Source organism: Podarcis pityusensis (genome assembly GCF_964106645.2).
Source record: "Podarcis pityusensis genome assembly, chromosome: 7".
Lineage (NCBI taxonomy): Eukaryota > Metazoa > Chordata > Lepidosauria > Squamata > Lacertidae > Podarcis > Podarcis pityusensis.
In genome coordinates, this window is record NC_138031.1 from 20,942,533 (window position 1) to 20,961,415 (window position 18,883).

An 18,883-nucleotide genomic window follows, 5' to 3' on the forward strand; every position below is an offset into this window, starting at 1 on the left:
TTTCGACTCTCATTAGCTGAACTTTGAATGGAACTATACAATCTTAGTAATGAGTAGGATCAACAGTCTCACCAACAAGTGGGATCACAAACCCATGTCCGCGATCACTGTTGAATAGTCGAGCATGCAATCAGGAAAAGTCAGTTTTAGGTTAATATAACAACCATATTTGACAGATATTTGAAAAGCCACAAAGCACTACATCCTTCATTATATCAACATGTGATTAGAAATGTCAGGAAATGTTGAAATATGCTAGTATCAAGATAAGCATCCTTAGATTAGTAATAGGATTGGTTAATTTACATCGGAACCAGTAAATACTGTGTTTTGAATTTCTTATTCATTGTGTCAGATCTTAGATTACTGAGTAAATCAAAATTAATTTTGCTTGACACAGCCTTTTCTCAACATCCTCTGATATATAATATCACATTATTATCAGGGGTATGAGAATTACTAAACTAGCGTTGGACAATCTTTGGTTGATCAAAGGAAAGTTCCTGACTCCATATGAGGACAATTCAGAATCTATTCACACCAACGCAGGAACACATGGAGTATGACCATTGGTTCTTCTAGGTCAGTACATTGACTGGCAGCACCAGCTTCTGAGAGTTCAGGCGGGGTGCTCTTATCCTGAAGATTGAGCCTAGGACCTTCTGCATGAAAAGCAGATGTTCCGTCATTAAGCTACAGCCCTTCCCCATGCATTAGGGAGTATGGTTGTTGTTGTTTAGTCATGTCTGACTCTTTGTGACCCCATGGACCAGAGCACGCCAGGCATTCCTGTCTTCCACTACCTCCCGCAGTTTGGTCAAACTCATGTTGGTAGCTTTGAGAACACTGTCCAACCATCTCGTCCTCTGTTGTCCTCTTCTCCTTGTGCCCTCAATCTTTCCCAACTCAATGGACAAAAACAACAGGGAGTCTGGTAGATGCAAGGAAATGTTACAAGTGCCAGCCTCCAGCCTAGCTTCCTGTGTCCATCCTGTGCTATTCAGCTTTTCACACTTCACCTCAAGGTTTATTATAGCATGAAAAAAGCTGCATCCCAATGCTAAGGAAATACTGTGTCAACTTTGCACACGCACATTTCCTAGGTAAAAGGTGGGATTTCAATGAGTATAAAAATTTCCACAACAACAACAACAGAATTGGAAATATTGGAAGCTTCCGTTCTAAACCAAATAATGCCAAATTGTGAGGGTGATTTTCATTGAGAAAGCAATGTGGGAGGACTAAGTTAACCCCACTCCTCACACACTGCAGTTCTGATCCTGATTGGTCCTCCACCACTGGTGTTGACTATATATATATCAATTGTTGTGTTGAATATCATATGTAGTTTGGCCTTAAAAGAGAGTATAGTAATTCAGTCTTGCATTGTTGCTGAGTGACAGTCAGCAAGGTTCTATCTACACCCCAGACTTGGTTATCTTGTCTAGCACAAGGTACTGGGAATTCTGAAGTGATTAATTATACCCCACCCCATAAATAGGTATAAAACAGACAAGCTTCTGCAGCTGAACCTCTCCGCTTAGCAAATTAAACATGATAATTAAACATTAATTAGTGCATATTTAAACATTAAAAAGAACCCTGCCACATCAGACCAAAGGCCGATCTAGTCCACCATCCTGTTTCCCGCAGCAGCCAAACAAATGCCTAAGAAAAACCAAAAGCAGAACATGAATGCAATAACTTTCTCCCACTGTTGCTTCCCAGCAACTGATATCAAAGATCACTATATACCCACAAATGTTTATTTGCATTTATGCTTCACTTCCCAGCCAAAAAAAGGTTCCAAAGTGGCTGTGAAATGAGGGTGTTTTAAAAAAAGTAAAAGTGCAGGCACAGCATTATCGTGGTTATTAAAACACACAATATACTTTGCTCCCTAGGATCATAATCCAATGTAATAAAGAAGCCTACAGTACATGGATACCTTACTGCTGCTGCCCTTTTCTTCTCAGCCAGAGAGTAAATGGCCATTCATTCTAGCATTCCTTCAACAGGGATGGGACTGCTCCACTTCCAGTTACAGAGCAAATTCAAGGAAGGAGAGGCAAGCTAGGCTCAGCTTTCAATGTAAGCCCTAGATATGAAGCCAGATCACGAAGAGGCTGCCATATACTGAGTCAAACCATTGTTCTATATCACTCACAATGGTTTACAGGTTGAAAGCGGCTCTCCAAGTTTCAGAAAGAAGTCTTTCTTCTGCCGCAAGCAGTGTCCTGGAGGAAAATCTGCTAAATGTCTGGGAAAATCCGGATGTATGGCAGCTGATGTCGGCAGTGTTGTTTTTGCTGATTTTCCTAAGGAGAAAGCTCAAAATCTCTTTGCTGTTTTGCAGAAATAAGCTCAACAACTTTTCTGTCCAGATTTTCACTTATTAAAATATGGCAACCCTACCGGGCATGCTTGGACATCCCAGGGACTGAACCCAGGATCTTCTGCATGCAAAGTAGAAGCATGTCTTCTAGCATTAGGTTATTATGGTCTTTCAGGTTTAACTGTGAAACCTACTAATGTCTGCAGCATGGGTAGCCAATGTGATGCACTTCAGATGTTGTGGATGATTGGCTGTGCTGGCTTGGGCTGATGGGAGTTGCAGTCACCAAATTCTGGAGTGCACCACATTGGCTTTGCTGGTCTCCCAGATTTACTGCTAGGTAAGTGTCTTAAGGGACGCGGGTGGTGCTGTGGGTTAAACCACAGAGCCTAGGGCTTGCCGATCAGAAGGTCGGTGGTTCAAATCCCCGCGACGGGGTGAGCTCCCGTTGCTCGGTCCCAGCTCCTGCCAACCTAGCAGTTCAAAAGCACGTCAAAGTGCAAGTAGATAATTGGTACTGCTCCGGCGGGAAGGTAAACGGCATTTCCGTGTGCTGCTCTGCTGGCCACATGACCTGGAAGCTGTACACCGGCTCCCTCCGCCAATAAAGTGAGATGAGCACCGCAACCCCAGAGTCGGCTACGACTGGACCTAATGGTCAGGGTTCCCTTTACCTTTACCTAAGTGTCTTAAAGAAGTATATCCTAAATCTCTAAATAAATAAAAAAATGTCCAGTAGCACCTTAGAGACCAACTAAGTTTGTTCTGGGTATAAGCTTTCATGTGCTTATAAGGTGCTACTGGACAATTTTTTATTTATTTCGACTGTGTCAGACCAACACGGCTACCTACCTGAATCTAAATCTCTAAAAACTGCTTGTTAACTAGTAACCAAAATGATCAAGGGACTGGAGCAACATTCCTAGAGGAGGAAAGGGTTACAACATTGAGGGGGGTTCAGTTTAGGGGGGGGAGCAAGTAAGGGAAGATAGAATAGAGGTGCACAAGGGCAGTGACTGGAAGATAATTCTTGGCACAGAAGTCATTTCGTTTGGATACAAGAGAACGTAGTTCCATCCTGGAGTAATTACAAATTGGAACTTTGCCAAGAAGGCAAAGGTTTTCGTTGCTCACACAAAAAAGAGAAAGAAAGAGGAAATGCAGCAGTCTTAAAGGAACACAATTGCTTGGCAGCTCAGTTTTCATGCCAGTTTTATTTTGGGGGAAAGGCACCTGTAAGGGAATTATTGTTCCACCACACCATGCTGAGATTCCTGATTGGATGTAAAAACAAAAGGAACTGAGTTATCAAGCTTGTATTTCATTTTCTTCATGTAGTCCTTCTTCACAATAAAACATTCCTGCCATTTCCCCCCTATTGTTTAGTAATACAATCAGAGGCAGGAATTCAACAGATAGAGAATATGTGTGATTGTAAATGATCCACCTGTTGAATTTCTGTGTGCACTAAACTTTTTTTAAAAAAAATTATTTATTTTTTCATAAACAGATACAGATTTGTAAGAAAAAAAACCTAATAAATATTTAAAATAATAGATGGGGGAGTATGAGGACAATCAATGACTACCCTGCTGGAGAAACAATATTCTGTTGCCATAAATAAAAACTTTTCCCCAGAAATTCGGCAGGTAGAGAATGTGTGTGATTGTAAACAAAAAAAGCAAAAAAAACCCTCTACCTGTTGGATTCCTTCCTGCAAGTGCTTTTTGGTGGTGGTGACTTACAGGAAATAAATCATCTACCATAAAAATAGTAGGATTCTTCCTTGGATAGCGATCATAGCATGCAATTCACTCCAGCTGGAATGATAGAATATGGTGACATCTGTTGATCGGATCAGCTGCTAGGCCTAGGTTACAAAACAACCTGCCAACCTAGCAGTTTGAAAGCACGTCAAAGTGCAAGTAGATAAATAGGTACTGCTCTGGCGGGAAGGTAAACGGCGTTTCTGTGTGCTGCTCTGGTTTCGCCAGAAGCAGCTTTGTCATGCTGGCCACATGACCCGGAAAAACTATCTGTGGACAAACGCCAGCTCCTTTGGCCAATAAAGCGAGATGAGCGCCGCACCCCAGAGTCGTCCGCAACTGGACCTAACGGTCAGAGGTCCCTTTACCTTTACAAAACAATTGTTTTAGCTATAGTTCTTCTAGGTAAGGTTCAATATGCTGGTTTAAATTTTTAAAGCCTGGGACCAGCATATCACAGGGAGCTTCTCATAGAAGCCTTCTTGCTCAGCAAGACTGGGGCTGTTCCGGGTTCTGCCTTTTCTCTTTATCAGAGCTTCAAGGCAACTGGCAAGCCTTTATAGCCTTAGCCATTATTTAGTGGAATTTGCTTCCCAGAGGAAGATAAAATCTTTTTTATCTGAGCAATCTTTCAGCAACCCAGACTGATGATAACATATGAATGAAGCCAACAGCACCCTATTTTATTGTTCCGATTTCTCATTCTATTTTCCCACTGTTTGACTTCTAAGCTGCCTTGATTTTTCTTTCAAGATAAACAGCCTAAAACAATAAACTCTGGGCCTCATCCATCGGGCTGTGCTAGGGACTCAAAAGAAAAGTGAGGTGAAGAAGGCAGCAAATGGATGTTTTCCTTGATAATAAAAGGGAGAGAGTATGTGCTAATCTGGCAGTGTAACAGTAGCTCTGTTGCCTTTTCCCTCTAAGTGTAACAAAAGACGTTAAGATTCCTCCGTAAAACTTTTACTGCTGCTACTATTTAACATTTATATAGTGCCAACAGCTTGTGAGTCACGAATCCTGCCGTTAATAGGTAATGTGAGTTTTATGTATCGTAGCATAACTTAAACATAGGGCTTCCACCTTCGTTCGTCAGCAGATACTGTGTGCTTTAAACAGGCATTTTGGCAGGTTAGGGAAGCTTCCTCCATTAAACCTGTAGCTGTTTATTTCTGTCTGTTAATTTACTGCATGGGTAGGCAAACTAAGGCCCGGGGGCCAAATCCGGCCCAGGCGCCTTCTAAATCCGGCCTGCGGACGGTCTGGGAATCAGCGTGTTTTTACATGAGTAGAATGTGTGCTTTTATTTAAAATGCATCTCTGGGTTATTTGTGGGGCATAGGAATTCGTTCTTCTTCTTTTTTTCAAAACATAGTCCGACCCCCCACAAGGTCTGAGGGACAGTGGACTGGTCCCCTGCTGAAAAAGTCTGCTGACCCCTGATTTACTGTATCATTTGCTGGAGAGGTCTGTACCTTGCTGAAGGCCTTCTCAGTAACAGCAGCAGCAGCAGCAGCAGCAGCAACAACAATAATTTATTACTTATACCTCACCCATCTGGCTAGGCCTCCCCAGCCACTCTGAGCGGCTCCCAACAGAATATTAAAAACATGATGAAACATGAGACATTAAAAACTTCCCTAAACAGGGTTGTTTTCAGATGTCTTCTAAAAGTCAGATAGTTGTTTATTTCCTTGACATCCAATGGGAGGGCATTCCACAGAGCAGGCGCCACTACCGAGAAAGCCCTCTGCCTGGTTCCCTGTAACCTCACTTCTTGCAGTGAGGGAACCACCTGAAGGCCCTTGGAGTAGCAGGGTTATCGTCCTCACTTCCCCATGAGGTCCAGGTAGCATCAACACTCCCCATCTCTTTAGGCACCAGGTGAGGACTTGCCTCTTTCTGCAGGGCTTATCACTGGAGTCTTTAGTGGCTTTTGTGGCTATGAATGCTTCTGCCCAGTTTAGGCTAATTCACCAACTGCAGCTGTTCTTGGGCTGGATCTACACTGACCTGTTGAACATTATTTCCCCCTATTGGAATGATATTAGATATGTCATCCTAAAATGTCACAGGGCATACTTGTTAATCAAAACATTTTTTAACCTTTGGTTTTTTCCCCATCAAATGTAAGTAATACCTGGCCATGCCATTTTCCAAAATGCTGGTGGTGGTCGCTGGTTGCTGTGCTCTGCCATCTGGTCTCACATTTTAATTCTTCCTCTCCCCCTCCATGTCCTTTGTTATCTGCCCCTTGAATACCATGGGAGGGGGGTCAGAGTTTGAATGCAGTAAAAAAAACCCAGACAAAACACTACCTAGGGACATATGAGCATTGTTGCACCGATATGGCAGCATAAAACAATTAAAAATTATAGAATCATAGAATCATAGAGCTGGAAGAGACCACAAGGGCCATCGAGTCCAACCCCCTGCCAAGCAGGAAACACCGTCAGAGCACTCCTGACATATGGTTGTCAAGCCTCTGCTTAAAGACCTCCAAAGAAGGAGACTCCACCACACTCCTTGGCAGCAAATTCCACTGTCGAACAGCTCTTACTGTCAGGAAGTTCTTCCTAATGTTTAGGTGGAATCTTCTTTCTTGTAGTTTGGATCCATTGCTCCGTGTCCGCTTCTCTGGAGCAGCAGAAAACAACATTTCTCCCTCCTCTATGTGACATCCTTTTATATATTTGAACATGGCTATCATATCACCCCTTAACCTCCTCTTCTCCAGGCTAAACATGCCCAGCTCCCTTAGCCGTTCCTCATAAGGCATCGTTTCCAGGCCTTTGACCATTTTGGTTGCCCTCCTCTGGACACGTTCCAGTTTGTCAGTGTCCTTCTTGAACTGTGGTGCCCAGAACTGGACACAGTACTCCAGGTGAGGTCTGACCAGAGCAGAATACAGTGGCACTATTACTTCCCTTGATCTAGATGCTATACTCCTATTGATGCAGCCCAGAATTGCATTGGCTTTTTTAGCTGCCGCGTCACACTGTTGGCTCATGTCAAGTTTGTGGTCAACCAAGACTCCTAGATCCTTTTCACATGTACTGCTCTCAAGCCAGGTGTCCCCCATCTTGTATTTGTGCCTCTCATTTTTTTTGCCCAAGTGCAATACTTTACATTTCTCCCTATTAAAATTCATCTTGTTTGTTTTGGCCCAGTTCTCTAATCTGTCAAGGTCGTTTTGAAGTGTGATCCTGTCCTCTGGGGTGTTAGCCACCCCTCCCAGTTTGGTGTCATCTGCAAATTTGATCAGGATGCCCTTGAGTCCATCATCCAAGTCGTTGATAAAGATGTTGAATAAGACCGGGCCCAAGACAGAACCCTGTGGCACCCCACTAGTCACTCTTCTCCAGGATGAAGAGGAACCATTGATGAGCACCCTTTGGGTTCGGTCAGTCAGCCAGTTACAAATCCACTGAGTGGTAGCATAGTCAAGACCGCATTTTGCCAGCTTCTTTACAAGAATATCATGGGGCACCTTGTCAAATGCCTTGCTGAAATCAAGGTAGGCTACATCCACTGCATTCCCTTCATCTACCAGGCTTGTAATTCTGTCAAAAAACGAGATCATGTTAATCTGACATGACTTATTTTTCAGAAATCCATGCTGACTATTGGTGATCACAGCATTCCTTTCTAGGTGCTCACAGACTGTTTGCTTAATGATCTGCTCCAGAATCTTCCCTGGTATTGATGTCAGACTGACTGGGCGGTAATTATTTGGGTCCTCTCTTTTCCCCTTTTTGAAAATAGGGACAACATTTGCCCTCCTCCAGTCTGCCGGGACTTCGCCTGTTCTCCAGGAATTCTCAAAGATGACTGCCAGTGGTTCTGAGATCACATCTGCCAGTTCTTTTAATACTCTTGGATGCAGTTCATCTGGCCCTGGAGACTTGAATACATCTAAACTAGCCAAGTATTCTTGTACTATCTCCTTAGTTATTCTGGGCTGTGTTTCCTCTGCTGAATCATTTGCTCCAAATTCTTCAGGTCGGGCATTGTTTTCTTTATCGGAGAAGACTGAGGCAAAGAAGGCATTGAGGAGTTCAGCCCTTTCTGTGTCCCCTGTTTGCATTTCACCATCTTCTCCTCTGAGTGACTCCACTGTTTCTTTGTTCTTCCTTTTGCTACGAACATACGCATAAAAGCCTTTTTTGTTGCTTTTAACCTCTCTAGCAAGCCTGAGTTCATTCTGTGCTTTAGCTTTTCTGACTTTGTGTCTACACGTGCTGGCTATTTGTTTGAATTCCTCTTTGGTGGTTTCCCCCCTTTTCCATTTTTTGTACACATCCTTTTTTAATCTTAACTCAGTTAAAAGTTCTTTAGATAGCCACCCTGGCTTCTTTAGGCACCTTCCATGTTTCCATCTCATTGGTATTGCCTGACGTTGTGCTTTTAGTATCTCCCTCTTAACAAACTCCCAGCCATCATGAACTCCCTTTCCTTTTAGTATTAAGTGATAAAGAAGTCAAGGTAATAACGTTTTATGAATGTAAAAAGTAGGATGCCATGTGTCCATCTACATTATCAAAAGCATTCCTTAACCCTTCCTTAATGTTAAAACCCATGAGTGTGGATCAGCCCTTGGACCAGGATAACCTAGACTCAGTTGCTCAGGCTGTGGTATCACTCTGCTTATCACTGAATTAAATGCCTCTAATTTTCATATATTATGTTGATCTATTTATGAAAGTGTTTTTATGTCACCACATTGTAAAATATCAGAGCAACCATTAAAAAAAAATACACCATTAGAAATAACATTGCAATGCGGCTGTTACTGCTGATGTCAACGCCATACTTGTTTTCTGTTTTTTCAGTTGTACTAAAGAATACAAAACGAGAAGATGACAGGCCGTTCAGAGACTGTGCTGATGCATACCAAGCTGGCTTCAACAAAAGTGGCGTCTACACTATTTATGTTAATAACATATCAGAACCTAAAAAGGTAAATAATTTTTCATGGGTTTGTTTTTTTTAACTGTTTCATTAGATACTCTGCAGAGCTCAAGAGTTGGCCTTTTGAAATCTGGGTATCATATCCTTAAATTCTAATGCTGTGAGATATGATGCATCCCTGGCCCCTCTCCTCAATTTCTGCAGGAAGGGACTTAAAAGCACGTGTCTGCTTAACAGGGATTTTGAAATTTTGCAGTATTAAGGTAAGTTGCAATATTGTGCCTCAAAAGAAGAAGGAGAAGAAGAGAGTTTGGATTTGATATCCCGCTTTATCACTACCCTAGGGAGTCTCGAAGCGGCTAACATTCTTCTTTCCCTTCCTCCCCCACAACAAACACTCTGTGAGGTGAGTGGGGCTGAGAGACTTCAGAGAAGTGTGACTAGCCCAAGGTCACCCAGCAGCTGCATGTGGAGGAGCGGAGACGCGAACCCGGTTCACCAGATTACAAGTCTACTGCTCCTAACCACTACACCACACTGGTCCTCTGATCCTCATGATCCTCTAAATACAAAGGCATCTAAAGAAACTAGCAAGAAAAAGCAATGCTTGGAGCAGTGCTAGATAGTTTCAAAATGCATGTCCCATCAGTGATAGACTTCATTGGTCTCTCCAGAGGGAGAGAAGAAAGAGTACTGGGTGCAGACACCTTTGTACTACAATGACTTCTTCCAACCAGTCCATCAATAGGGATGTAAGAAGGCATCCTTTTTCATTCTGCCATATATTAGTCACGTGTGGCATTGTTTCCATTCAGCTACTGTTCGCCTTCGGCCAAAGATAACATTATTTGTATTGCTGTACCCATCATAGTCACTGGATTTTACCAGACATGGGACAGAAAATGGGAGGGAGATGACATTTCCCACTCCTGTTTCCATTTTTGATGGAATTCTTTCAGCTGACATATGACTGGAACTGGCAGCATCTGAAATAAAGTTGAGAGCTATGGTATATTTTAATCCTGAAACAACAACAAGAGCACATGCTTCCATGGGGCTGTTGTAAATTTGATATATCTCTTATCAGTTTAGGGAGTTTCATTTCATTAGAATCCACTGCATTGTGATGATTCAGGTTATATTCCATCCACTATCAAGCAAATAAAATAAAAAAGCAGACCAATTCAAGTTCTTATTTCGTGTGTGTATTCAAGTTTCGACCTCAAAACATGTTAAAGGTGTTTAATAGCTGAGTGCCTTGACCTTGTCTGGGACATGAGCCAGTTGAGGACATTTGTTGGCTCAGATAGTGGTAAGCTAACATTTATAATCAGCCTGCCATTCCTGTTAATGTGGCAGGTGTTCCCTTCCATTACTATGGAGAGGACCAGACCACACAGTGAATAATTTAGTGCTGCAAATCCCTCTGTCATTGTCTGAGTCCTCATTTTTAATTTGCTACATTACTCAGAACAGTAAAACTCCCTAACCTGTTTAGGAAAGGATTTTTAAAAAAATTTTTAAAAAAATTACACTTCAAGAAGTTTCCTGTATGTGTGGGTGTGCTTATATATCTCCCCCAGCCATGCCCTCCCCACAGCTGCCATATGGAAACATAAGCCTACAGACTGGTGTATGAGGATTTAATGTGCAAAAAAAGTAGCCACTGTCTTTCTGGGAGCTTGACGCGAGTGTTAAATAAGATACATGAATTGCTTTAAAAAGGCAGCTATAAATCAAAGACCAGTGAAGCCACATGGTGCAGATAAATGTTTGCACTCAAATGTCATTGTGGGAGGAAGCAGAGAGCCAAATTGTTTTTCTCCAAGCAAAAGCACTTCTTTAGATTTTTTTCCCTTTTTTGATCTTCCCTCCTCAAATAAGGCTTGCATTTGGCGGGGGGGGGGGCATTGTACAACCCCCTTCCTCTGACACAAAATGTGGGGTTCTTGGCTGCATAAAGCAGACTGGAAGTTCATTCAGTAGTGGGAACCGCATAACACAGAATGGACAATACCCCTCAGAGTGAAAGGCATGGAATTGATTCAGCTAAGGATAAAATAGCATCCTTTGGACAATTATGAAGGAAACAGTTGAAAGGAATTGGGTAGTGACCCCCATGTGATCAGGCCATGTACAGCGTTATGTTACCAGCTAGTGTCATGAGGTCCGCTTCCTTCTATGTTCCTGCGTGAGAATGCTGAGACCTGCACTGAATTCATAACAACTTTTGTTGAAATCATGCTCTAAACACCAGCGGAGCATATAGCTTTGCTAAGAGATCACATTGAGAGGAACTCTGAAATACTTTCAACCATTCTGGAGCATGTGCATCTGAGTATGAACATATTTAAGGGAATTGCTTCAAGTAAGAAGACTGAGCAAAACCTGAGAAACAGGGTTTTTCATTTTTTCCCCCCTCCTAGGAAAGAGAAAGGGCTGAGAATATTTTGACTAACCTGTTCCTAAATACATGTAAGCTATACAATCAGTGAAAGCTCCTTTTGGAATAGGAATGCATCATATATATATATATATATATATATATATATATATATATATATCCCAGCATCTCACATAAAAGATGTGCAGTATAAAGCACACAGTGGTGTGGATCCTTCATGCCGTTTGCATGCACCTGCAGGAACATGGAAGCCACTGCCCAACCCTTCCCACATGTGGCCAACGGTGGTTGTGTGTGTCTCTTCCACCTAACCGTTACACTCTCTCAGCTGAGGCTAGAAAGAATTGTGCTATAGATCCCATCCATGTGGATGTTTCAACCGGACAGATACCAAAGCTGTGTTAGATAGCACCTGAGGGAAACAGCTCTGACAGAGCTGCTGGTGTGTGGAAAGGGGGCCTTACTTACATAGTTAAATACGTGTGGGCAGAGATGTATTTCACACAGTGTGAGTGGTGCAGCACCTTCTCAAAGTGTGGTAAGTGCTTGCCTGTCTTCTGAGGGCTCTGACAGGGTCAGAGGATAGTGTAACTCAAAACTATTTTGAAGGTTTGTTTTCCCTCTGCCAGTCTTAGCTTGGCTCAACTGCTAGTGGAGTTTGGATCTGGTGTAACTTATGCCAGCTTGCTTTGTGCCAGCTTCTTGTGTATACAATTGCTCCCTGGGTCTCTGAGACTGAGAAATCCACCCTCCATGTTCAGTAACCCTTTTTTTCCTTTCCCCCCTTTTTTAGAATCTAGGCATTAAAAAACATGGGTTACTATCTAATTTGCTTTTTTGCAAAGCTTTCTGAAGACTCAGATTGGCCACTGCAGGAGGCTGAAAACTGACCTGGATATATCAAGGGCCCAGATCCGCACAGTGAATCTTACGAGTGTATCTTCTTATGCCTAGGTTTTTTGTAACATGGAGACCGCAGGAGGAGGCTGGACAGTCATACAACACCGAGAAGATGGGAGCCTAGATTTCCAAAAAAGCTGGAAAGAATACAAGATGGTAAGCTGGGGGGAGTTACTTACAGGAATTCTATCCCTACAATCCATGAGGATATTGCTATAAAATAATTCTTATTTTGAAGCGGACACTGTGTTAAGAATGTGGCCTTTAAACAGGAAAGCCAGAAGAACCATGTGACTCAAGTCTCATATAGCCATCTAAAGACCCCTTTCTTGATTTGATTTAACATGGATCATACTTCTTAGAGCTTCTCTGCTCAGAAACTCCCCATGCCTCACAGATTTTGGGATGTATCTGTTGCCTTTGTCTATGCTTTCCGTTCCTCACCCCAAGAGGATGTCTCACATTCAGCATGAATAATAAAAGTAACCTTGGGTGAGCTCCAAACTCCCTTGTCAACAAGGGGAAAGGACGTCTGCTCAAGAATGGGAGCTTCTCATGTAGTGAGGGAGATTTGTCTCTGAAAGGAAACACGGGGAAATGACTAGTATTCTAAAGGAGAAAGCTGGTTTGGATCACAGTCACTGTTCTGAGGAAAACTGCTATACTTGATATTTTGCCCTAGATCAGGGTTTCCCAAACTTGGGTCTCCAGCTGTTTTGGACTATAACTCCCATCATCCCTAGCTAGCAGAACCAGTGGTTAGGGATGGTGGAAATTGTAGTCCAAAAATAGCTGGAGACCCAAGTTTGGGAAACCCTGCCCTAGATTATCTCTTTTTAAAAACATAGCACAAATTATGTATTAAATTTGAGGTGGGGGAACAATAGGTGTTCAGTATTTTAAACCTGGGGATGGATAATCAGATGGTGAAGAACATCTTTTCTCTATAGCCCAAGGATCATCTTTCAAATATAATTCAGGCAATATTTTTTCATTTCTGCTTTTGCAGATAGAGGTCTTGAGAATGACTAGTTTATTTAAGAAATAGAGAGACTGAAAACTTCCCAGCTGTAATCAAAGCATTATGTTTTTATCCTACAAAACCCATAAAAGCTTGTGTTACTCCACAGTCAGACACATTGTTGACTCCAGCATTAAAAGTTAGGGCTGTGGAGAGACAGATTGCTGGGATGCCCTCAGATGGAGGTGCTGTTTGAGCTCGTGCCACCACATAGGTGTTCTTGTCCAAGTGGGTAGTAATTGCAGCCCATTGAATGTTCCAGTCCAACCTGAAGGGAGCAGACCCATAAGCAGTTCACGTTCATGGGAAGAGTATATGTTAAAGGCAAGAGTTCAGGGTTAAGGTAGAACCATGGACAGCTCCAAGAGCAGCTCAGGCTGTGGACAGACTGACAGGAGCAGGCTCAAATGTTGCTTCAGCACCAGGCACTCCTAGACTGAGACTAAAATGGGGCTGTTGCTCAGTCCAGCTGGCTTCCTCTGCCTCTGGTAGGTAAATGCACTTGGCCTGCTTTAGCAGCCATTGGCTCCACTATCACTGATGAGACTGAGGCTATGATGTGGTTTCTCTGTGAGAATGAACCATCAGACTCTAAGGGCATCTGCATTCCTTCTGCTAGTTGTGCAATAGTGGCATGATGGGAAGTAGGTTTGTCTGGATTCAGTGCTGAAAGTGTTTTCCTCTTCCATTTAAGGATGGGCAGACCTGCCTAAGTCCATTCTATGTCAGTTTCACTGGTGTTCTCAGATATAGATCTGCTATGTCCTATTTTTTGCAGGCTTTCCAAAATTAACAGAAACAAAGTTCACATGTCAATTGTATGAACTTTGAATTCATTTACCCATAAAATATGCATTTTCAATACATTCCTTTTCATCCTAACATACACATTTTGTGTGCTTACTAATGTTTTGAAAATGTGCACCTTTTGAGACCACTATTGTGGAGCAAAATCCAAAGAAGTGGATAATCCAACTAATAGTTGTGTTCTACTGTGCAAGAAAACTGAGAAATGCTGAATTGGCTTGGTCCTCTTCTTCTTTTTTAAGGACACAATGAATTTCTACACCACCCTTATTCATATTCAGTCATCTCCTCTGAACTCCTGTTCTGAAGTCAATAGATGGTGGTAGCTAACACTGATTTGGTCTTTTCTGTTCTGCATTTAATCCCAGAGATAAAGGGACGACTATTTAAATAGTTGGGTTTTTTGTTCCATTACAAAAGTATTTATATATTGCCATTTGTATGCTATAACATCAGGGTGGTGTACAAAAATAATTCACAATATATCAGTACAAAACAATCATTAAAATGACTGGCTGGCGGGGGGGGGGGGGGATTAAACAACTGCATAGGCTGTCAGCATTAAAAAAAAAAAGTCTTCAAGAGATGCCTGAAAGTCAAAACTGATGATGCTTGCTGAATCTCTGCTGGAAGATTGTTCCACAGCATGGGGCTACTGTCACTAAATGCCCAAATGTAACTGAAGCCTGTTGGGTTTCTGGAACACAAGGAACAACTTGACAGCACTTCTCCATATGATCTTGTGACAAATGAAATTAGCTGTCCTTGTGTCCTCCAGAGGGTGCCAGGGTATAGAGAAGTTTCAAGACTTGCTGAAGGATGCCAGGGTACACCACAAGGCTAAAACTAGAAGACATAATGTCAAGCAGCTTATTAAATTAGGAAGAAATTGTTCCTGATTAAATACTTTCCTTTTTTAAAAAAAATGAGGTGTTGACTACATTTTTTAAAGCTTTGTGTTTTCAGAGTTAGTCATGCCTGCTTCACTGTTTCCATTCTGCTCTCACTACTAATGATTTTTTTTTTAGTGGGAAAACCACTTTTACATGCATTTGTCAAGCAAAAAACATTTGGCTTAGCTTGAAGGGTATGTTTTTGATCAAAATAAATATTCTGCATTTTTAAACTACTCATTCTATTGATTTTATGGTTCTTTGTTAATTTAAATAAAGCTACTTTAGATTATTTCAGTTCCTTGTTTCTGGAATGTGGCATACTTAACCAGGATAAGGATGTGCATTATATTCAGATGAGTTCCAAATCATAGCAGGGTTACTTTGGTTGGATTGAGGATTTCCAGAGGTGAAGGCAGATCACTGTGAGGTGGTATGAGTTGAACAGGGATCCCTGAAACACTTTGTGGTGCCTCAGCAATCTAGATATTAAAGGGGGAAAATGCTGCAAACAGGCATCTTCTGAAAGCAAAATTAAATGCCTATAAGCCTACAATATACAAGAAAGGCCAGGGTGGATTATGAGAAATTGGAGAGTAGTGGCTCAGTTATCAAGAGGCCAGGTATGTACCACTGCTTGACCAAACTGTCTGCAGCTGGGTGAAAGGAGAAGGTTGAGTGGTATGGATGGACAAGATCAGAAGAAACTTGCTGTGCCAAAAATCATGTAACCAGAAGCTGTGACACTTCCGCCCCACGCAGTTCAGCAAACCTATTAGATAAAACCACAAGCCACCACATAAATTCTTGTTTAATTAATTTATAGTCATTTCTCAGCTACTGAACAAAAAGCTGATTACATTTTCTTTGCCTGAGCTTGTGGTAAAAAGAATCCGCTATCCTCCCTTTGTGAATGTTACTGGATAACATCTGTTTGAGGAATTGTGTTGACGTGCGGCTATATATCTGCTTGGTTCGGCTGAGTACAGCATTTCTAGGGATGCTGTAATAAATGCTACCCATGTATTATTTAAATAATACCCATATGGCAGCCTTCCCTAGTCAGAAAGGACAAGGAGAGTTCAGCTCTAGCAAAAAGAGTTGTTTCATAACACATAGCGCTTGGCTGCATTGTATATAAATTCTGTTGGGGAAATTATAGCTGCCTTCAGAAGATTTGCTCATGCATTGCAGAAGGGTGTACCACTTAGCCTTGACCCAGACATCACATATTCCTGCTTCACCATACCACACAAACATCTAAAGTGCAGAACCCTAAAATATCAGGTTCCCAGATGTGTGGATGCACAGGAAAAATGGAAGTAGGGTGAAGCAAAAATCTACTAACACTTACCATCCAAACAGGAGAGGGAAAACTGCAAAGGAAGGCCTCCCTCCCCTATTCTGGGCAGCCTATCCAGAAGGATACCATGACTAATGGCATCAAAAGCCTTCAAGAGAATCAGCAGTGTTGAACTCCAGTGTTAGCCTGGAGAAGAGGAGGTTAAGGGGTGATATGATAGCCATGTTCAAATATATAAAAGGATGTCACATAGAGGAGGGAGAAAGGTTGTCTTCTGCTGCTCCAGAGAAGCGGACACGGAGCAATGGATCCAAACTACAAGAAAGAAGATTCCACCTAAACATTAGGAAGAACTTCCTGACAGTAAGAGCTGTTCGACAGTGGAATTTGCTGCCAAGGAGTGTGGTGGAGTCTCCTTCTTTGGAGGTCTTTAAGCAGAGGCTTGACAACCATATGTCAGGAGTGCTCTGATGGTGTTTCCTGCTTGGCAGGGGGTTGGACTTGATGGCCCTTGTGGTCTCTTCCAACTCTATGATTCTATGATTCTATGATTCTATGAACTCTCTCACCCCTCTCTTGGCAATAGTAATCTCACAGGGTGACTAAGGTAGTTTCAGTTCCAAAATCAGGCCTAAAGCCCCACTGAAATGGATCTGGAAAATCCCATTTCATTCCAGAGAACCTGGAGCTAGTTAATGACCATTCACTGAAACACAAAATAGGAGGTCAAAGCACGTAGGATTCCCAATCAGCCTCCTACCTGAGTACTAGCCCAGGCATAGAAGAAGAAGAAGAGTTTGGATTTGACATCCCGCTTTATCACTACCCAAAGAAGTCTCAAAGCAGCTAACATTCTCCTTTCCCTTCCTCCCCCACAACAAACACTCTGTGAGGTGAGTGGGGCTGAGAGACTTCAGAGAAGTCTGACTAGCCCAAGGTCACCCAGCAGTTGCATGTGGAGGAGCGGGGAAGTGAACCCGGTTGACCAGTTTATGAGTCTACCACTCTTAACTACTACACCATACTGGCTCTCCATTCATCCCTGACCACTGGTCCCCTTAGCTAGGGATCATGGGAGTTGTAAGCCAAAAACATATGGAGGGCCAAGTTTACCTATGCCTCTACTAGCCAGGCTCAACCCTACTTAATTTCTAAGATAAAATGGGATTGGGTTATTTCAAATGGGATTGTGGCAAGATGAGACCCCTGCTCTGGTTCTCAAACAGGTCTCCTCATGCCTTATCTTCCTGGGTGAGAGTAGAGAAAAACCATGGCTGCTTTGTGGTTGTCTGAGATTTGGCTCTGGTGGGTGAGCTAGAAGACAGGCAGTGGGTCTTCTGCAGGCACATGGAGGAAGCATGAGGATGCACACCATTCATAGCCAAACTATGGAATTTATTACTAGAAGATATAGTGATGGCTGTGAAGGAAACAGGCTGCTTAAAAAGAAATAGAAATATTGTATATAGTTTGGTTTGGGAATCAAGGGGTTAATTTGCTATCTTTCTCAGGTAAGCCTCTCAGGAGGTTTTAGGAAGTAATGAGGTAAGGTGTGGATTCTGTGTGGGCCAGTCTACAAACGGGATTCAGACAAAAGTGCACTTCTTTGATGTTTGTGTCTGTTTGTAATTTGGCATATGCAAAGGTATATTTAGCCAGCTACTTGCAATGATTGTCAGACTGGCACAGATCTCTGGAACAATAAATCATGTAGGTGTTGGAAGAAGACAAGCCAGAGGGAGCTGCAAACTGCCAATAAGGTTTCTAGGACTTTTATCTTTAGGGCCTTAACTCTCATCTGTTGGGATGAATTCAACCTGCTTTTGTTTTCTGTACTTTGCTCTTGTGGGATTGATTTTGTCTATTATAAAACTAATGAATCTTAAGCATCAAGGCCCCTAATTCTAGAGGGGGCCCAGAAGTGACCTTAGTCAACATTGCTTTTTTTAAAAAAAATGGGTGACATGAGTCGCACAACTCAAATTGATCAATTTTGTGTTAATCAAAGTTTGTGAGTCAGTAGCACAGGTGTTGTAAAAGTTTGGTAATCTGTCACAGAACAACCCCATTGAAGAAGACAGCAGTGGCTACCCAGACCTCTTTGCTGGTTACAAAGGGGCCCCCATGACCGTTCCAGCTTCAGGCCCCCCAAATATAGGTCCACCACTGATTGTGTGCGTGTAACTATTCATATGTCAAAACATTTTATCCTAAGAACAACCTTTCTATTTATCCTTTTCGTTAGCTTTTAATCTTGGTTCATGAAACCTTGTGGAATCTATTATTTTAACCACCCACCCTTAACAACCAAACCCCACAGTAGAGGTGTTCTTGGGGGAGTTTGTAGCTTTTTGGTGCAGGCAGCCTGGTGAAACGAAGACTTTGAGCTTGTGGTAGCAAAACATTAATCATAAGGGACGGCAAACAGAGAGGAACACTCTGGTTGGCTTGATCTCCCTTCCTCTGCTTAACCAAAGTGTGGATGGGGGTATTATGACAGATGTCCACAACCTGAATGACTTTAAAAGGGCACTGGACAAATT

General features: G+C 42.3%; 1 protein-coding gene across 1 annotated transcript in view; it reads left to right on the top strand.

The window, feature by feature from the left end:
• Positions 1-18,883, top strand: part of ANGPT1 (angiopoietin 1) — a gene marked incomplete at its 3' end in the record, with an annotated part of 146,321 nt that overhangs the window by 97,389 nt on the left and 30,049 nt on the right. The window contains exons 5-6 of the mRNA XM_081012697.1: positions 8,934-9,061; positions 12,371-12,472. Of these exons, the coding sequence (XP_080868823.1) occupies positions 8,934-9,061; positions 12,371-12,472 (230 nt within the window). The remainder of the gene's footprint in view (positions 1-8,933; positions 9,062-12,370; positions 12,473-18,883) is intronic.